The 22481-nt window shown below is 41.9% G+C and overlaps 1 protein-coding gene across 2 annotated transcripts in view; it reads right to left on the bottom strand.

Moving 5' to 3' along the window:
- med13a (mediator complex subunit 13a) overlaps positions 1 to 22481 on the bottom strand; it is a 232041-nt gene that overhangs the window by 86938 nt on the left and 122622 nt on the right. For both annotated transcript variants that reach the window (XM_060847924.1, XM_060847923.1), the window contains exon 10: positions 15024 to 15722. In XM_060847924.1, coding sequence (XP_060703907.1) covers positions 15024 to 15722 — 699 coding nt within the window. The remainder of the gene's footprint in view (positions 1 to 15023; positions 15723 to 22481) is intronic.

Below are 22481 nucleotides of genomic sequence, written 5' to 3' on the forward strand. Positions count from 1 at the left end.
GGTCCAAGTCAACATGTTTGTTGATAGAGTTCCAGTTGGAATGGAACATTTCTAGGAATTCTCATGCGTGTTTCTGTTTGGCTTGTCCTAGGATGGATGTGTTGTCATTCCTCATCTGCATGTAAGGACTCTAGTGAGAGAGGGTCATGTTGTTTTGTGGCTAGTTTTCTGCCCGTTTGTCCAATGTCGTGTTTATTAGTTTTTGCATGGTATTTTGTAAATGACAGTTTTTTTGTTGTCTGTATAGGGTCTTTCAAGTTCATTCGCTGCTGTTTTAGTGTGTTACGTTCATGGGCTACCATGATGCCAAGGGATCGGAGTAGTCTGGCAATCATTTCCAAGATGTCGTTGATGCAGAGGACAGTGACTAGAGTTTCTGAACATGTTTTGTCTGCTTGTTTGGGCTTGTTGCTGAGAAATCAGCAGACTGCGTTCACTGGGTACCTGTTCTTTTTGAATACACTGTATAGATGATTTTCTTCTGCTCAGCGTAGCTCCACTGTACGGCAGCGAGTGGTGGCTCGCTGGAGTAATGTTCTGATGCAACTTAGTTTGTGGATGTTGGGGTGATTGCTTCTGTAGTTCAATATTTGGTCCACATGTGTTTTTCTGTAGATGCTGGTTTGAACCTCCCCATTGGCTGTTTGCTCCACTGTGATATCTAGGAATGGCATTTTGTTGTTGTTTTCCTCCTTAGTGAATTTTATGCCAATTAGGATATTATTGATGGTCTTGAAGGTTTCCTCGAATTAGTTTCATTTAGTGATGACAAAAAAAGTGTCATCCACGTAGTGGACCCAAAGTTTGGGTTGGATGGTTTGCAGAGCTAGTTGTTCTGCATTTCTGTCTCTGCTAAGAAATCGGATATCAGAGATCCCATGTTGTTGAAGGTGAAGTGGGTGGTAAGGCATAGGTCCACTAGCTTGATGATACTGTCCTTGTTCATGAAGTTGGCGGTGCTTGATGTGTGTCTCTTTGGGTCTTCTAATAGTATAGTCAGTATTTCCTTGGCCAGATTGATATTGATTGATGTCGACAAGGCTGTTATATCAAAGGAGCTCATTATTTAATCCTCTTCTATCTTAGTGCCTTTGAGGGTCTTCAGAAATGCTTGGGTGGAGTGAATGGTGTGGCACGAGCATTCTACTAAAAGTTCTACAAAGGCTCCTAGTTTGTGAAGACCGACTTGCAAAAAAATGAAACCAGATGAATCCAACACACCATGCTCCTCTGGATTACTCAAAATTTACAAACCAGGAGCCCCCCTCAGACCCATAGTCTCACTACCTGGAAAACCAACTTTCAGATTGGCCAAGGAGCTACACCAAAGACCAACACACATGGTAGAAGACTCTCGGCATCCCATCCACTCCACCCAAGAATTCCTGAAGACCGAAGACAAAAAGATAGAAGAGGATGAAATAATGGTCTCCTTTGATGTAACTAAGATTGGCAGAGCTGAGTAAAGAGGACTGTCAGAGGATACAGCAGAATATAGATAGACTGGAGACTTGGGCACAAAAATGCCAGATTGAGCTTAATCCAGATAAATGCAAAGTGATGCATTTTCAAACATCTAAAGCAGGAGGAAAGTTTATTGTAAATAGAAGAAACTTACAACATCAATATAGAAAAAGATCTAGGCATACAGGTCCACAATTCCCTGAAAGTGGTAACACAGGTGGATACGGTAGTCAAGATGGCATGTGGCATACCTGTCTTAATCAGTCAGAGGGGCATAGAGCATTAAAATTGACAAGTCATGTTGCAGCCGTATCGAACTTTAGTTAAGCCATATTTGGAATACTGTGTATAGTTCTGGTCACCACACAAGGACGACGTGCAGGCTTTGCAGTAAGTACAAACTCAGTTTACCAGGATGTCGTCCTGTGTGCAGGGTATTTGCTACGAGGAGTGACTAGACACACCTCACTTGTTTTCACTTAAGCAAAGGATATGGGACAATCTGATAGAAGTTTACAAAATTATGACAGGTGTGAATAGAACAGATAGTCAGTATTTTTTCAAGAGTAGAAACCCCAATTGCCATTGGCTTAAGGTAAAAGGGAGGAATAGTTTAAAGGAGATGTCAGGTCCAAGTTTTTTTTAAATGAGAGAGAGACTGGGAAATGGAATGCACTGCCAGAGAAGGTGATGAATACCTTGAAGATATACAAATAGGCAGGACTTGAAGGATGTGGATAGCATAGATGCAGAAGGTTTTTAGTTTAGAAAGGCAGTAGTCTTAGTAGGCTGAACAGCCTGTTCCTCTGCTCTACTGTTCCTTGCATATTGGCTTTAAGGTTTGGTACAGCAAGTATGATTAATCTCTTTCTTGATTAGTTGGTCTCCTAACTTGCAAGGTCAGCTATGCACAGTGAGTCTTTATTATTTCTACTGTTTAGGTCAATATCAGGTAATCCATCCAGCTTTATTCTTCAATTTTTTTCCTGTAGCATCTTGATACAATGGAGTGACTTATTAGGCCACTTGGCGGGTATTTAATATTTAATTTCTTGCTGTGGGTCTGGGGTTAAATGTGCAGTACTTTAGGTAATTTGGCAGTTCTCTTTCCCCCATAAGAACATTAGTGAATCAGATGTAGTTCCATGATCACTATTACAAATGACCACCTGAATGAGAATTTGTTTCTCACACTTGGTTGTGCAACTTGGAACTCTGCCTCAGAAGGCAGTGAGGTGGTGGTGGCACTGAATATTTTTAGGGAAGATGTAAATACATTCTTGATAGGCACAGGAAATCAAGGGTTATCAGGTGTAAATAAGAACATGGAATTCAAAATAGAAATAGATCAGCTATGATCTTATCAAATGGGCGGAGCAAACTCAAGGGACAGGATGTTCCACTTTTGACCTGTTATGCCAAATGCTTTAAGCTGACCTAGTAGCATAAAACCAAACATCCATGAGACACTGCGAATCAGCAGAGCAGAACTGTATTCTGCTCAGCTGTATAAAAGCTATAACCTCACACCCAGCATTTCTCTCAGTCCAACAGTTCCAGCAAGACAGAGGATCATGCATGAGTCAACATTGAACGTGGGGTTAACGGCGGTGGATGATGAAACAATCAACAGGAGGAAGACTCAACAAATATTTTAATTCTCAGCGAGAGCAGAGTCCAGCACATAATGCATAAACAAGGCTAAAATATTTGCAACCATCTTCAGCCTGAAGTGTCGAGGGGACAATCCATTTCAACTTATGTCTTACATCCCCATCATTACAGATGAGTGTCTTCAGCTGAAGGCATTGGATACAAAAGTTATTAAAGTTTCCAGAACAAGTAATAGGATAGATTATACAGACAGGATACAAGAGATGAGGGGACACCTATGAGAAGGGGGGGGGGCAGTCAACACAGGACTGAGGGTGTTGTACTTAAATGCACATAGTATGTGAATCACAGTAGATGAGCTTGTTGCACAGACAAACTGGCAAATAATAATGTTGTGGGTATCACAAAGACATGGCTGAAAATGGGATCAAGGCTAAGACTTAAAATGCCCAAGGATACACATCTTATCGAAAAGGACAGACAGATGGGCAGAGGAGGCAGGGTTGCCTTATCTTTATGAAATTAAATCAAAGTCCAGCAGCGGAAGACATTGCAGCAGCAATGGCACGAGTTCCTGGATAATTTGGGAGGCACCAGAAATTCATCTCATGGAGGAAGAATACATACTAAGGGGAGGATTTGGTAATCATAGCTGACAAGGAAAGTCAGGGACAACATAAAAATAAAAGCATACATTGTGGTGAAGATTAGAGGGAAGCCAGAGCATGAAAAGCTTTTGACAGCCAGCAAAGGATAACTAAGTATGCATTATGGGGAGAAAGCGAATTATGAGTGTAAGCTAGCTAGTAATATAAAAGGAAGATTGCAAGAATTTTTTTTAAATTCCAGAAAGGCAAGAATGCACATTGGACCACTGGAAAATGAGACTGTAGTAGAAGTAATGGGGAGCAAAAACAGTGGAGGAACTGAAGAGATACTTTGCCTCAGTGTTCATGGTGAAAGATACCAGCAGCATACCAGAACTTCAAGAAAATCAGGGGCAGAAGAGAGTGAATGGCCATCACGAAGGTGGTGGTGCTGGGGAATTTGAAAGGTCTGAAACTGGATAAATCTGCCAGATCAGATGGATTACATCTATAGCATTCTGAAGATGGTCACTACCAGAGTCTCCTTTCAGAAATCACTGGAGTCAGGAAGGGTCCCAGAGGACTGGAAAATAGCTAATGAACACCCCTGTTTAAGAAAGGAAGGAGGCAGAAGACAAGAAACTACAGGCTGTTAGACTTGGTTGCTAGTAAGATTTTAGAGTCTATTATGAAAGATGAGATTGCAGAGTACTTGGAAGTACATCATAAAAAGGGGCAGAGTCAAGGGATGGTCATGCCTGACAAATCTGTGAAAACTCTTAGAACAAACAATGGAGAGCCAGTGGACATGAGGAATTTGGATTTCCAAAAGATGTTTCACAAGATGCCGCATAAGAGGCCTATATTAAAAAAAACACCATTAGCTCTTAGAGATAAAGTACTGACACGGAGAGGGGATTGGCTGACTGGCAGAAAGCAGACAGCAGGAATAAAAAGGGTCTTTTTCAGGAAGGCAACTAATGACTATAGTGAAGTTCTGCAAGGGTCCATGTGGGGACCAGACCAGCACAATCATGTAACACATTAACAATCTGAACAAAAGAATCGAAGGCATTTTTCAAAAGTTTTCGGATGACACAAAAGGTAGATTCCCTACAGTATGGAAAGAGGCCATCAGCCCAACAAGTCCACACTGACCCTCTGAAGAATAACCCACCCAGACCCATTCCCCTACATTTACCCCTGACTAATGCACCTGACATTATGAACAATTTAACATGGCTAATTCACTTGATCTGTGCGTCTTTGGATTGTGGCAGGAAACCAGAACATCCAGAGCTAACTCAAGCAGACACGTGGAGATTGTGCAAACTCCACAGAGTTGCCTGAGGCAGGAATCGAACCCAGGTCCCTGGCACTAAGGCAGCAATGCTAATCATGGAACACCGTGCCGCCCATAGGTGGAGCGGCAGGTAGTGTTGAGGTGGTGGGGAGGCTGCTGAAGGGGTTGGATAAGCTAGGACAGCAGGAAACATAGATGAAATACAATGTGCAAAAGTGACATGTTATGCACTTTGTTAGGATGAATAGAAGCATAGATTATCTTCTAAATGGGGCGAGGCTTCTGAAGAACAAAGGGACTGGATGTCTTAGTTCAGGATTCGTTTATGTTAATGTAGAAGCTTAGTTGGCAGTTAGGAAGGCAAATGCAACATTATCATTAATTTCAAAAGGGTTAGAATACAAAACCAGAAATGTATTGCTGAGGCTGTATGGGGCTCTGGTCAGACCACATTTGGAATACTGAGAGCAATTTTGAGCCGTATATCTAAGGATGGATGTGCTGGTATTGGAGGGGGTCCAGAACAGGTTTACAAGAATGATCCAGGGATGAAAGTCTTGTTATGTGAGGAACAGTTGAGGACTCTGGATTTGTATTTGGAGATTAGAAACATGAGGGATAGTCTGGACCTGGAGAAAATAGCTCCACTATTAAGAGAGACTAGAATGCCAGAGCATAGCTCCAGAGTAAAGGGAAGACCCTTAAAACTGACATGAGGGAAGAAGTTCTTCTGTGTTAAAGTGTGTGGTGCTGGAAAAGCACAGCTGGCCAGGCAGCATCTGAGGAAGAGAGTCAATGCTTCAGACGCAAGTTCATTATCAGGAATAAGGCTTATGGGCAAAGGGTGGTGAGAGATGAGGCTGAGGCTGGGGAGAATGCAATAGGTAGATGAAGGTGGGGGTGAAAATGATAGGTCAGAGTGGGAAGGGGAGTTAAAGTATTCAGCTAGAGGACAGTGGGGTTGGTTGGTGAGGTTGGATCATTTCAGAAATCATCTATGGACCACCTGTACCAACCAACCCCACCGCTCTGTAGGTGAACACTAACTTCCCCCTCCCACTCTGCCAAGGACATGGAGATGATGGACCTCCTCCATCGCCAAACCCTCACCATCTGACGCTTGGAGGAAGGACACCACATCTTCCATCTTAAGGACACTTCATCTGCATGGGATCAATGTGGATTTCACCAGTTTCCCCTCCCCTCATCTTATCCCAGTACCAATCTCCCAACTCGACACCGCCCTCTTGAGCAGTCCTACCTGTCCATCTTCCTTCCTTCCTATCTGCTTCACACTCCTCTCCAACCTAATCACCATTACCTCCACCTTCATCTACCTATCCCATTCCCAGCTATCTTTACACCCAGCCCCACTCCCCTCCCATTTATCTCTTAGCCTCCTTGGCCCACAAGCCTCATTCCTGACGAACAAAGAACAAAGAAATTTTACAACCCATGATCAGGCCCTTCGGCCCTCCAAGCTTGAGCCAATCCAAATGTACTCTCTAAACCGGTCGGTCAATTCCTAAGCATCTGTATCCCTCTGCTACCCACCTACTCATGCATCTGTCCAGACGCATCTTAAATGAATCTACCATGCCTGCCTCCACCACCTCTGCTGGCAATGCGTTCCAAATGCCCGCCACCCTGAGTGAAGTACTTACTGTGTGTATCCCCCTTATGCCTAAAACGTCAACTCTCCTGCTCCTCAGATACTGCCTGACCACTTGTCGTTTTCCAGCACCACACTCTGGCTCTGATCTCCAAAATCTGCAGCCCTCACTTTCTCCTAGAAGAATTTCTTCTGCCAGAGGGTGGTTAATCTGTAAATCTCATACCCTCCATAACCCTGTGCAGCAATGTCACTGACCGCATTTAAGACAGAGATAGATAGGTTCTTGACTGGTATGAGGATCAAGGGTTACAGGGAGAAGGCTGGAGAATGGAATTGAGAAACGTATCAGCCATGACTGAATGCTGGTGCTAGCCCAGTGTTCCTCCGTCTAATGGTCTTGCTTTATCTGGCTAAATAGTGACCTTCAGCACCAAAACCGTGCTTTCCTTCAATAGCTTAACAGTGTAAAGGTAATATATCTTGTCAATTCGATTCATTTCCCATTGTTTGAAGGATACCTTCTTCAGAAGTGCAAAATCTTTCATATAACTTCTGGATTTCTGTGTTATTCTGTACAAGGCCAGCTCTCACAGTAATCAGTTTCAGTGCAGTAATAATGATAAATGCAGATTGTTTCATTTTCATTACCATTTTGGAATATTATGTACAATTCTGGAAGGATGCTATAAAACTTGAATGGGTTCAGCAAAGCTTTACAAGGATGTTGCCAAGATTGGAGGATTTAAGCTATTGAGAGAAGCTAAATAAGCTGGGGCTGTTTTCCGTGAAGCGTCAGAGGCTATGGGATGACCTTACAGAAGTTTATAAAATCCTGAGGGGCATGGATAGGATAAATAGACAAAGTCTTTCTCCTGGGTAGGGAGAGTCCAGACCTAGAGGACATAGGTTTAAGGTCAGGAAAATTATTTTAAAGAGACCTCAGGGGCAACTTTTTCTACACAGAGGGTGGTGCATGTACAGAATGAGCTACCAGAGGAAGTGGTGGAGACGAGTACAATTACAACATTTAAAAAGCAATTGGATGGATACATGAATTGGAAGGGTTTAGAGGGATGCTGGCAAATGGGACTAGATTAATTCAGGATATCTGGTCAGCATGGAGGAGTTGGAGTGAAGTGTCAGTTTCCGTGCTGTACATCTCTATGACTATATCTCCATTCTCAACATTTCTAGCTTAGAGTCTGGTACGATTTCTCCTCAGGTCTGAAGCCTTAAAAAATTAACTTTCTCATCACAGTAGCTGCAAAACCTCAGTTTCTCCAGCATTCTCCATTTGCTTCCACAGATTAAGTTTCCTTCTTCTCAAGAATTGTTGTGCGTCATGGAAGTTTTGATAAATTTTTGTTTGTGTGTCCACCAATAAAATTTGAATCAGTTTTTAAATCAGGTAACTATCTTCTTTTGCATGAGTTACTCAACATTAACTTCAGCTGTTGAGGCATCTCATTGGCATGACCCCCAGAAAGACTGATAACGCGAAAAATGAGCAGAAACTGAGAACTAACATTCAGCAAGCCATTTGACAAGAGTGAACTTTTTCAAACTTTTACTGCAACAAAACAGGGTAAATTAATATAATGCAAACACTAACAGGGAAGAAAAGGGATAATGCAATCAATAAGGTAACTTTCACTTTAAATTGTTGATTTTGAAAAAAGCATATGCTACATTTGGGACCATGTGCAATCTCTCAGCCAGTAAGACCAATTTTTGAATTGCATTGACTAGCAACCATCTTTCACCTGCAGTCTCCATATATGGTTACCAAATTCAAGGCACACATTTGGATCATGACAGTACAGGTGGCACTGAATTCCCAGGCATTTCGTTCTCTAAAGATTGTGGGGCTTTGATACTTCAGCAGCAAGAGTATTCTCAAAACCAGATCACCTCTTCTCCATTATCTCCGTTTTCCACCCCTTCCAAGTCTATAGTACACACAGCAATGCAGTCCAATCATATTCTTATAGGGAGAAATAAGAGTTAACTTTGAGTTTGATATGATACTTCCTCAGTCTCTTTGTGCTTGTTTCAGATTTCTAGCACCTGCAGTATTTTGCTTCTACTCTTACAGACCTGCTTCATCATCAGGATCTGTTTGAAGACTGGCAATCAGCAAACACATCATCCTGAGACAGCCATGCTTGTTTCCTTTTGGCACAAATTTCTCATCTTCTGAACTGCCAAACTAAACACATATTACAGGATGATGCCAAACCACTGCAATTTTGCTTTGAAATTTGAATGTTTTTTGTAAATCTTGATCAGGATTTCTCTGTTAGACTTTAAAAGAAATAATGCCATTAATTTTCATTTTAAATAGTAACAGATTTTAATTGTAACAGATTACAGCATGATTTAAATCGTTTCTATGTTGCAGGTTTAAGTTAGCAGGGGGGTTAACCCTGTGTCGTGACAGTAACGAAAGAGTACTCAGTAAATGGCAGAACAGCTCAGAGACACCTTAGAATCCATGAAGGCAGCAGAGCAGGTTAATAGACTGGTTAAGAAGTCATAGGGAACATTTTTAAAACTTTCCATTTTAGTTTTACAGCAGTTAAGATGACAGCTAGGGCAACCACATGTTCCCCTTGCAGGATGTGGGAGCTCAGGGAGACGTCCATCATCCCTGAAGACTACACGTGTGGGAAGTGCACCCAGCTGCAACTCCTAGGAGACCATGTTAGGGAGCTGGAGCTTGATGCACTCAGGATCATCCACAATACTGAGCACTTTACAGATCAGAGTTTTAGTGAGGTGGTCACACCTAAGGTGCAGGCAGAAAGTAGCTCGGTGAACACCAAAAAAAGCAAAGGGAGAAGGCAGAAAGTGCAGGAATCCCCTGTGGCCATTCGTCTCAAAAACAAGCATACTGTCGGAGGTGGGGGAGATGACTACCTTTCAGGGGAAAGCAGCAGTAGCCAAGTTGGTGGCACCACAACTGGCTCTGGGACACAGCAGGAAAGGGTAAAGGTAAAAAGAGGCGATAGTTAGGGGGACAGATAAGAGATTCTGTGGCCACAAACTGAAATCCAGGATGGTGTGTTGCCTCCCAGATGCCAGGGTCCAGGATGTCTCCAAGCAGCTGCAGAACATTCTCAAGGGGGAGGGTGAGCAGCCAGAACTCATTGTGCATGTTGGCACAATGACATTGGTAGAAATAATGAGGCCCTGCACAGTGATTATAAAGAGCTAAGTTAAAAACCAGGACCCCGTTGATGATAATCTCTAGATTACTTCCAGTGCCACACACGAGTGAGAGTAAGAACAGGAGGATATTGCAGATGAATGTGTGGCTAAAGAATTGGTGCAGGGAGCAGGAATTTGGATTTTTAGATCACTGGAATCTTTTTGGGGCAGAGATGACCTGTTCAAGAGAGACGGATGCACCTGAACTGGAGGGAACCAATAGCCTGGCAGCCAGTTTTGTTGGTGCTGCAAGGGATGGCTTAAACCAGATATTTAGGGGTGGGAGGGAGGGTTGGGATCGTCAACAACAGGGAGATATAGTAATTAGAAATAGTAAGTTGAAGAGACAGGTCAGGCTGGAACATGACAGGGATCAAAGGAATGCCTGTTGGATTAAATTTTAGTTCAATACAAGAGGGCTGACAGGTAAGGCCAGCGAACTCCGCATGAATAGAAACATGGGACTGGGATATTATAGCAATTTTGAAACATAGCTAAGGGAAGGACAGGACTGGCAGCTTAATGTGCCAGAATACAGGTGGTTTAGATGGGACAGAGGTGGTATTGGGGTGGGGGGTGAGATTGCATTCTTGATTAAAGCAAGTGTCATAGCAGTAGTCAGAAATGAAATCACTGAAGGATCGCAGAGTGAGGCTTTGTGAGTGGAGCTAAGAAATAAGAAGGGGATGTTAACATTATTGGGGACGTACTATAGGCCACCAAATAGTTCAATGGAAATTAAAGGAGCAAATATGCAGGGAGATTGGAGAGACTTGTAGCAGCAATAGGGCTGTCATAGTAGGGGCTTTTAATTTTCCTAATGTATACTGGGACTGCCACAGCATTAAGGTCTTAGATGAGGTGGAATTTGTTAAGTGCATTCAGGCAAATTTCCTCAAGCAATATATTGAAGATCTTATTCGGGAAGGACAAAACTTGACCTATTCTTGGGAAATAGTACAGGACCAGGGACAGAGGTGACAATGAGGGAGCACTTTGGGACCAGTGACTATAGTCCTATTAATTTTAAAATAGTTATGGAGAAGGACAAAATGTGTCCACAGGCTCAAGATCTAAATTGGGACAAGGCAAATTTTGATGGAATTAGACAGGAGCTTGCAGGGATTGACTGGAATAGATTGTTTGCAGGCAAAGGGACCTCTGGCAAGTGGGAGGCCTTTAAAAGTAAGACAGCTACAGGTCAAGGTCTAGATTTTCCTGTGAGGATGAACAGCAAGGTTGGCAGGAATAGGGAACCTTGGATGACAAGAGATATTGAGGCCATGACCAGAAAAAAAGAGTCTTGGCTTAGGTACAGGCAGCTGGGACCAAGAGAATCCCTGGAGGTATATAAAGGGAATACAGGAGTTTACTGAAGGAGGAAATCAGCAGGGTGAAAAGGAGGCACGATATAGCCTTGGCTGAGAGGATTAGGGCAAGTCCAGAGAGGTACTTGAAGGCAGGCTTGTTAAGGCTATTAAAAAGGAATTAGATCACTATCTATCTACACCACAGACTGCTGTGGTTTAAAAAGGCAGCTAACCTTCTCAAGGGCACCTAAAGATGGTCATTAAGTACTGGTCCAGTTAGGAGCATCTATATCCAATAAATAACAAAAGTAAAATTGTAGAGCTATGGGGAAGAGGGAGGTCAGTGGCACTGGGAATTGCTCCTTCAGAGGGCCAGCATAGATATGACACATTTTCTATAGTCTGGTGACCAGAACTGTGCACAGTACTTCAGCTGTGGCCTAACCAAATTTCTGTACAGCTCCAACATGACCTCCCTGCTCTTATAATCTATGCCATGACTGACAAAAGCAAAAAGTCATTGAGTCCTACAGCACAGAGACAGGCCCTTTGGCCCAAACTGTCCATTCCATGCTCACCCATTTCCCTGCACTTGACCCATATCCTTCTAATCCTTTACTATCCATGTATTTGTTGTTAATGTACCCACCTCAACCATTTCTGGTGGTAACACATTCCACATGTGCACTACCCTCTGTGTAAAAAATGTTGCACCTTAGGTTCCCTTTAATCCTTTCCCCTCTAATCTTAAACTGATACCCTCTACTCCTGGATTCCCCAACCCTGTGGAAAAGACAGTGCATTCACCCTATCTATGCCTCTAGCAAGCTTATACACCTCTATAAGGTCCCACTCAGTCTCCTACGCTCTAAAGAAAAAGATTCTAGCTTGTCCAACCTCTCCCTATAACTGAGACCATTGAGTTAGGCAACATCCTTGTAAATTTCTTCTGCACTCTTTCCAGTTTAGTAACATCTTTCCTGGAACAAGGTGACCAAAACAGAGCACAATATCCAAGTGTGGCCTCATCAACGTCCTGCATAACTGCTCAACTTTTATACTCAGCATCTGTGCAGAGAGAAACAGAGTTAACATTTCAAGTCCTGTGACCCTTCTTCATCCTTGTGCTTCTTCTCTGGTGGTGCAAATCTGGAACTCAGTGCCTCAGCGGGTAATAAAGGCAGAAACCCTCATAACATTTAACAAGTATTTAGGAGTATTTTTCTTGAAAAGGCAATAAAAGCCATAGGACACATGCTGGAAAATGGGATTTGAACAGCTAGATGCTCATTTATGACTGGTGCAAACTCAATGGGCCAAAGGGCCTTGCATGGTGGAGACATCTAATGACTTTACACCTTTTTTTTAATTTGGCAATCAAAACTGCACACAGCATGTTATGTGATCTAACCTACATTCAACAGAGGTTTGGCATGACATTCCTATTTTTCAGTCCTATCCATCTAGAAAAAAAGCTTAGGAAAGATACAGCTTTAAGTGATTGAGGTATTCATACCCTACCCCACCAAACTTTGCACTCAAAGTAACAAGTGGCACCCTACCTGTTATTCCAAAATGTACTACCTCAATTACCTGTGCTGGAATTCATTTATCAATTTTTATTTCTGATTCTGCAAGTTTATTAATGCCCACCTGTTGTATTCTGCAGTCATCCCAATAATGATTTTTGCAACAATTCCTGCCCACTCCTCCTTCCAAAATAAAACACAATTTGGTTTCATTGGCAAATTTACACATTATTCCTGGAAAAGATTAGAGCTATTACAGGCAGAGAGTTATTTACGTTGTGTCATTTAGTTCTAGAATAGGAGTTTCCAAGCAATCGTAAAATAGGTCCAGGTGGAGTTTCACAACAGTTAAACTTGAATGAAAACAATTTTTGAGAGAAAAAGACAGAAGATAATACAAGACTTCTAAACCACCATTTTTATTTTAATTCCTCCAATTCACTTCAAAGTCAACCAAAAGAAAGGACCTGTCCATTCATCTGTGCATCACAAATTCCTAGTCACAGAAATCACAAGAAGCACAATGACATAGTGCCATGTTTCTGTAATGTAGATATTCTGTACATTTCAATATTTCCCCAGAATCTTCAAACTAATTAATGACAAGGACTCAGCCCCATTATAAAATACATTAACTAGTCTTGTTGAGGATTGAGAAGAATATAAATAACCAATTTAAGACCATCAGTTGGGCTTGTGATGTGGCTCACTTATGTTTGTTAAATGTTAAGTGTATTCACACACAGGACCCTGTCCTTTACAAATCTGAAAAACATGCCGATACATTATGCCTTTTCAGCTGAACAAAACTCTGGTGGACTCCCTCATCAGAGTCAATTTGCCTTTGCTTTAAATTTAAATGAAAAGGTAAAGTCAACAGTTCTAGCAGACCACTGGGTTGCATTCTCATTAGAGAAAGAAACATAACTGGTTTAACCTGAAGGTCACCATTCCTCAGGTGAGGGGACAGGTTGAGAAAGAAGGTCCTTCATAGTAACCACAAACAAAAAGGTTGGTAGTTAACTGTTCCTGGTGCATTCTCCAAGGAAAGGCATCTACCAGAATTCATTTGCCAACCAATCAGCAACGTCTCACATAATATAGACTGTTTTTCTCAAGATTTGGTATCCTTGCTGTTTTAATGAGTGCAAAATGAAAAATTTTAAAAGTACATTTTCCTTTTTTTCCCATCAATACCTACATTTAAATATTTGGCTTCAATAATTCTTTCAGCAGCCTTCAGACAGGAGAATCTATTGTGTAGGTCTTAAACATGGTAATTTCTTGTGGTTTAAGGGATTACATGCCTAAACAAAATCTTTTCGAAATAACCAAAGCACTGTTCACGCTCTTGTTGAATTCGTTTTTGTAAGGAATCGCTTACATTTGCGCAGGTGTTTTTGACAGTTCAGCTACATAACTCAGTGCCTCACCTTCCCAATAGCTTCACATATTACTGAGCCATTTTCTCTTCCCCGCTTTGAAGACATTCACGGAAGCAAGCTCCCATGATATACATGTTAATATTGTGCACTTAAAATTGAATGGTATGTTTAAAATGTAGTTCCTAAATTAGATACATTTATCTCCTTTCCCTATCTTTAGCTTTACATCTCTTTTGAAGTAGTTTGCTCATTTGTTGAATGACTTGGAAGACAAAAGAGTTTCAGGATAGTTCAGCTTACATACTGCATAAGGGAAAAAAAAAATCACAGCATTAGCAGCTAGGTGCGTTGCTTGATGCTATTCCACAATGTTATTTTGTATATTTCGGTTGATTTGTTTTTCATATTACTGTTTAGATATTAATTTATTTGAAAAGTCAGCCATCACCCATTCCCTAGTTTCATTTGGTCTCAGGAATCCAGCCAGACCATAATATGATGATAATACTGCTCAGCATACAACATATTTTACTTCCACTAATCTATTTTAGTCTCACCACATTGAATCCTGCTACAGTACCAAATGTGAGGTTTTCAACTGTTTGTACGCCCACAGCAAGACAGAAGGTCAGGCAGTTTTATTTTCACTCCACACAACGTTCCAAACTGCATTTAGTTAAAAGCTAACAGAAGTGGGCTGCTCTATTCAAATAACACTGTGTCCAGTTATTAAATCTCTAATTCTGTTTCATCAGCAATTCAACAGATCCGAAATAATTATTTTCTTGATGTACAATTCAGCCATTTCAATAGACACTGAGCAATCAAGAATACTTTCATATGACATTCCTTACTATTGAACCTGAAGTAATCCAAAAATACTATGGATACATTACAAACAATCATCAATTCATAAACCAAATCAAGAACAGTTTGTCTTTTGGCAACAAGAAATGGTATTTCATGATATAATAATGATGTTGCAAATATTTCACACCACACTTACTCTGAGACAGAAGAAAGTGCATGTTCTTGGTTGCTCACTGCAGCATACTCTTCTCTGTATTTATCCAATGGCAGCTGTGGTGGCACAAAATCAGATTCCATGCAAGTGGGTAGCCGATAACATTTCCATGTAACATCAGGCCCATCATCTTCAAATTGCAACACACTGCTACTGTAGCTTGTAGGCTCCATCACTTCTGAAAAACCCAAGGTGAAAGCCTGGGTGGGAAGCGTCTCAATCCTGTCCTCAACAGCTTTGCCTGGAAGTAGTGGATCTGGTGCAGGCATCTGGCAGAATGGCTGACTTTGAGGTGTCAATGCATTTTTAAATGCATCGCCCACATCCTCATCTCTCTCACATGGATGAGGGCTGAGGGGTGGTGGTGGCGGCGAGTTTGGTAGCTCTGGGATGTGTAACTGTGAGGACTTTGTGGAGCTTACCAGGTCATTAGGCCTTGTATTTGGATAACGTCTTCTGTTGTCCTGTTGCCTAATTCCAAGTCTGTGATTACTTGAATCTGGTTCCATTGCAACGTCATCACATAGTGAATTACGGTGATGAAAAGGAGTTAGTGGTCGCTTCTGTTGCTTTTCCCCTTTTTCTTGCTTGTCATTCATTTTGTGCTTGAGTGCTGTTGGCTGCTGTGGACCAGGAGTCTGAGACAGTCCTTGGACACCAGTGCCTCTTTTATTCTTATGCCTGCAAAGGTATTGGTAAAATTAGAGCAGTAAAATTCAAAATAAAGGATTTTGCTTTTAAAATAAAATACTATGTACAAGTTCACATCCAAGGCAACTCAAAATATTTGAGGTAACCCAAATGAGGTATTACTATTTGACAAACGAAACTGGAAATACAGACCATTCAACTCCTCAAACTTTCTCCTCCATTTAATAAGACCAAGGCTGATCTGTTGGTGTTTCAAATTCCAACAACCTTTGATTTCCCCTGCTTAACAAGAATCTATCCACCACCCTCGTAAAGATTTTCATTGACGCCACCTCCATCTCCTAAGGTAAAGGAGTTTCTAACTCTCTCAACCGTCTGAAATAAATTCATTTCTGTCCTGAAAGGATGACCTCTAATTTCAAAACAATGCTTCTTGGATCTAGACTGACCTAAAAAAGGAAACATTCTTTCCACATCCACCTTATCATGAGCATTCATGATCTAATAGTGTACATTCAAGCCACCCTTCACAGTTATAAACTCCAACAGGAACATGTCCAGCCTGTCCAACCTATTGTCTCAAAACAATCTAGCCATTCTAGGTATCAATCTAGAAAACTTCATCTGTACTGCCTCCAGTGCATTTACATTCTTCCTTAATTAAGGACACAAAGACTACACAGTATTCAAAATATGGTCTCACCCATGCGCTGTATAACTGAAGCATAATATCCTTATGTTCAATTCCATTAGCCATCTTAATTATATTCTGTACCTATATACTAACCTTTTGTGGCTCATGTACTAGGACGCAAATCCCTAAGCACTTCAGACTGCCACAGTCATTCACCATTTAAGCAATTCCCTGCTTTTTCATTCTTCCTGCCAAAGTGAACTTCACATTTTCCCACATTTACGTGTGTCTGTAACTTCCTGTACCTTTCTCCCAACATATTTTTCTATATATATTGGGACCATGCAAATTTAGCTACCATAACTTCACTCAAAATCACTGACATAACTTGTAAAAGCAGAGATCTGAGCTTGGATAATCAAACGCTCTCAGATCAAATGGCATCAGAAACATCAGGCTGCCTAATGTTGATTCAACAAGTTACTCAAACTCAAATGTAGGAAGCTCACTTGTTACAGGGCTACCTTGTTTTCCTCATTGCTATTCCACCAGCCTGTGGCTGAAAAACTTATCCATGCTTGGTCACCTCCAGCACAGCTATACTATATTTTCATAACCAATTTCAACTACCTATAAATGAACTCATGCAAAATTTTGCCAGTCACATGCTATTTCACACCTAGTCCCATTCGTTTCGGTCTTCACTGACCAACATTAATACCTAGTTCCTTTAAAAATGGTCATCGACATGCTGAAACCTCTTATTGTATTGTTACTCCCAATCTCCAGTTCTACAAATGACATTTTCTAGTAATAATTTTAAAAGTTTTGAGCAGCAAATAATGGTGGCCAAATATTACTCACATTTTATAAAAATAATGTACTTAATATATTGCAACACAGTTCAAGAAGCACTCAAATCATTTAAGATGCTAGGAATTATAGAATTTAGATATATGAACTGCTACCAATCATCAATTCATCATGCTTCCTGATGCACAGAAATAACCGTATGCTCCTTGAAACCGAAATGAATGACCGGAGATTTTAATGTAAAGAACTCTTTACGTTTGCCAAATTTTGATCATCACTATTGTCTAATTTTAAGAAACATCCTCAATACCCTAACGTGCTGAAAGTCTAATCAGAACAGACTATGGGATCAAGGGGACCGTGGCAGCAGGAAGATAAAACTGGTTATAGGATAGAAAGCAGACAATATTAACAAACTGTTGTTTTTCAGCAGAGTTATTGTTAGTAGGGTCACTTTTTTTTTTACTATCAATACATAATCCTGGATTTGGGAAAGGTTGTAAATGAAACAAATTTCAAATGCATTAAACGATGCAGGAAGACAGTCTCAGATTCCGAGGACATAAGGTTGGTAAAATAGAATGACATACAGCAGATAACATTTAGCATAGAAATATGAAGTAATTAAATGCCATACGAATCATTAGAAGACAGTCAGAGCTATATGGTACAACTTTAATGGAGGTGCCCAACCAAATCTTTGCAGATAGCAAGATCGGTTTTGAGAAGGCAGTTGAAAATGCTTGTGAGACACTTAGCTTTACTAATAAAGGATGTCAACACAAAGGCAATGAAGTTATGCTAAATTTTAGTGAAAGACTGCTTAGCGGTTATATTCAGTTCTGGGTAGCACACTTTGTACGCGAAGATGATCTTCGAGAAAGTGCACAAGAGTCATAGAGTCAGAGATGTACAGCATGGAAACAGACCCTTCAGCCCAACCCATCCATGCCGACTAGGTATGCCAACCCAATCTAGTCCCACCTGCCAGCACCCAGCCATATCCCTCTAATCCATTCCTATTCATATACCCATCCAAATGCCTTTTAAAAGTTGCAATTGTACCAGCCTCTACCACTTCTTCTGGCAGCTCATTCCATATACATACCACCCTCTGCGTGACAACGTTGCCCCTTAGGTCTCAACCTATGCCCTCTAGTTCTGGACTCCTTGACCCCAGGGAAAAGACTTTGTCTATTTATCCTATCCATGCCCCACAGTTTTGTAAACATCGATAAGATCATCCCTCAGCCTCTGACACTCCAGGGAAAACAGTGCCAGCCTGTTCAGCCTCTCCCTGTAGCTCAGATCTTCCAACCCTGGCAACGTCCTTGTAAATCTTTTCTGAACCCTTTCAGGTTTCACAACGTCTTTCCGGTAGGAAGGAGACCAGAATTACATGCAATATTCCAACAGTGGCTGAACCAATGTCCTGTACAGCTGTAACATGACCTCCCAACTCCTGTACTCAATACTCTGACCAATAAAAGGAAAGCATACCAAACGCCTTCTTCACTATCCAATCTAACTATGACTCCACTTTCAAGGAGCTATGAGGTCTCTTTGTTCAGCAAAACTCTCTCGGACCTTACCATTAAGTGTATAAGTCCTGCTAAGATTTGCTTTCCTGCTAAGATTCGCATTTATCTGAACTAAACTCCATCTGCCACTCTCAGCCCATTGGCCCATCGGGTCAAGATCCCGTTGTAATCTGAGGTAACCCTCTTCGCTGTCCACTACACCTCCAATTTTGGTGTCATCTGCAAACTTACTAAATGTACCCCTTATTAGATTAGATTACTTACAGTGTGGAAACAGGCCCTTCGGCCCAACAAGTCCACACCGACCCGCCGAAGCGCAATCCACCCATACCCCTACATATACCCCTTACCTAACACTACGGGCAATTTAACATGGCCAATTCACCTGACCCGCACATCTTTGGACTGTGGGAGGAAACCGGAGCACCCGGAGGAAACCCACACAGACACGGGGAGAACGTGCAAACTCCACACAGTCAGTCGCCTGAGGCGGGAATTGAACCCAGGTCCCTGGCGCTGTGAGGCAGCAGTGCTAACCACTGTGCCACCATGCCACCCTGATCATTTATGACAAAAAGTAGAGGGCCCAGCACTGATCCTTATGGTACTCCACTGGTCACAGGCCTCCAGTCTGAAAAACAACTCTCCACCCTCTGTCTTCTACCTTTGAGCCAGTTCTTTATCCAAATGGCTAATGTCCTTGCATTCCATGAGATCTAACCTTGCTAATCAGTCTCCCATGGGGAACCTTGTCGAACGCATTACTGAAGTCCATATAGATCACATCCACTGCTCTGCCCTCATCGATCTTCTTTGTTACTTCTTCAAAAAACTCAATCAAGTTTGTGAGATGTGATTTCCCACGCATAAAGCCATGCTGACTATCCAGAATCAGTCCTTGCCTTTCCAAATACATGTACATCCTGTCCCTCAGGATTCCCTCCAACAACTTGCCCACCACTGAGGTTAGGCTCACCAGGCTAGTGTTTCCTGGCTTGTCTTTACCGTCCTTCTTAAACAGTGCCACCACGCTTGCCAACCTCCAGTCTTCCGGTACCTCACCTGTGACTATCGATGATACAAATATCTCAGCAAGAGGCCCAGCAATCACTTCTCTAGCCTCCCACAGAGTTCTCGGGTACACCTGATTAGGTCCTGGGGACTCATCCACCTTTAACTGTTTCAAGACATACAGCACTTCCTCCTTTGTAATCTGGACATTTTGCAAGAAGTCACCACATATTTCCTTACAGTCTATATCTTCCATATCCTTTCCCACAGTAAATACTGATGCAAAACATTCATTTAGTATCTCCCCCATTTTCTGTGGCTCAACACAAAGGCCGCCTTGCTGATCTTCGAGGGGCCCTATTCTCTCCCTAGTTACCCTTTTGTCCTTACTGTATTTGTAAAAACCCTTTGGATTCTCCTTAATTCTAATTGCCAAAGCTATTTCATGTTTTGCCCTCCTGATTTCCCTCTTAAGTATATTCCTACTTCCTTTATACTCCAAGGATTCACTCGATCTATCCTGTCTATACCTGACATATGCTTCCTTCTTTTTCTTAACCAAACCATCAATTTCTTTAGTTATCCAGCATTCCCTATACCTACCAACCTTCCCTTTCACCCTGACAGGAATGTACTTTCTTGTTGTGGTTCTGCTCGCCGAGCTGGAAGTTTTTGCTGCAAATGTTTCGTTCCCTGGATTTTTGCTATCTCATTTCTGAAGGCTTCCCATTTTCCAGCCGTCCCTTTACCTGCGAGCATCTGCCTCCAATCAGCTTTTGAAAGTTCTTGCCTAATACTGTCAAAATTGGCCTTTCTCCAATTTAGAACTTCAACTTTTAGATCTGGTCTATCCTTTTCCATCACTATTTTAAAACGAATAGAATATGGTCGCTGGCCCCAAAGTGCTCCCCCACTGACACCTCAGTCACCTGCCCGGCCTTTTTTCCCTAAGAGTAGGTCAAGTTTTGCACCTTCTCTAGTAGGTACATCCACATACTGAATTAGAAATTTGTCTTGTACACACTTAATAAATTCCTCTCCATCGAAACTTTTAACATTATGGCAGTCCCAGTCTATGTTTGGAAAGTTAAAACCCCCTACTATAACTACCCTATTATTCTTACAGATAGCGGAGATTTCCTGACGAGTTTGTTTCTCAATTTCCCTTTGACTATTAGGGGGTCTATAAAACAATCCCAATAAGGTGATCATCCCTTTCTTATTTCTCAGTTCCACCCAAATAACTTCCCTGAATGTATTTCCGGGAATATCCTCCCTCAGCACAGCTGTAATGCTATCCCTTATCAAAAATACCACTCCCCCTCCTCTCTTGCCACCATTTCTATCCTTCCTGTAGCATTTGTATCCTAGAACATTAAGCCGCAAGTCCTGCCCATCCCTGAGCCATGTTTCTGTAATTGCTATGATATCCCACTCCCACGTTCCTAACCATGCTGAGTGCATCTGTCTTCTGTGTTAGGCCCCTTGCATTGAAATAAATGCAGTTTAATTTATCAGTCCTACCTTGTCCCTGCCTGCCCTGATTGTTTGACTCACTTCTGTTCTCAGCTGTACCCGTCTCAGATCGATCTCTTTCCTCACTATCTCCCTGGGTCCCATTCCCCCCACCTCACTAGTTTAAATCCTCCCAAGCAGTTCTAGCTTCCCTGCCAGTGTATTAGTCCCCTTCCAATTTAGGTGCTCTCCGTCCTTCGTGTATAGGTCACGTCTACCCCAAAAGAGATACCAATGATCCAAAAACGTGACTCCTTCTCCCATACACCAGCTCCTCAGCCATGCATTCATCTGCTCTACCCTCCTATTCCTGCCCTCATTAGCTCGTAGCACTGGGAGTAATCCAGATATTACTACCCTTGAAGACCTCCTTTTTAAAATTTCTGCCTAACCCTCTGTAATCTCCCTTCAGAGTCTCAACCTTTTCCCTTCCAATGTCGTTGGTTCCAATGTGGACAATAACCTCTTGCTGGCCCCTCTACCCCGTGAGAACATTCTGCACCCTCTCTGAGACATCCTTGATCCTGGCACCAGGGAAACAACACACCATTCTGCTTTTTCTCTGCTGGCCACAGAAACGTTTGTCTGTACCTCTGACTACAGAATCCCCTCACACAATTGTTCTCTTGGAAGCCAACGTACCCGTCATTGCATTAGAGCCAGTCTCAACACCAGAAACTCGGTAGTTCATGCTACATTCCCCTAAGAATCCATCACCCCCTACATTTTCCAAACCAGCATACCTGTTTGAAATGGGTATATCCACAAAAGACTCCTGCACTAGCTGCCTACCTCTCTTACCCTTCCTGGAGTTAATCCATCTATGTGACTGTATCCGAGACTTCCACCCCCCTGCCTATAAGTGCCATCCATCACATACTGTTGCCGTTGCAAATTCCTCATCTCTTCTGTTTCTCTAACCGATCCACTCAATCTGATAAGATTTGCATTCAACAGCATTTATGGCAGATATAATCTGCAGTAACCCTTAAACTCTCTTTAAACTCCAACAAGAATTGCATCATTAATAAAAGCCTTCAGTTTTGTGGAGATTGTCCTTCACGTAGAGAAAGTTAAGAGACAATTTGATGTTAATCCTATGTGCATACTCAAAATTTGTTACATGCATTCTTAAACATCAGATTTATACAAATAGAGGCAGGTGTATCACAACCAATTTTATCTCCCAACATCAGACCTTATCATCCTCAGTCAGAAATAGTTATTTTGCCCTTCTAATTAAGTTTTGCTTTGCCCATGCTTCTTTCACACTGC

This window comes from Hemiscyllium ocellatum, chromosome 31 (assembly GCF_020745735.1).
Source record: "Hemiscyllium ocellatum isolate sHemOce1 chromosome 31, sHemOce1.pat.X.cur, whole genome shotgun sequence".
NCBI classification, from domain to species: Eukaryota; Metazoa; Chordata; class Chondrichthyes; order Orectolobiformes; family Hemiscylliidae; genus Hemiscyllium; species Hemiscyllium ocellatum.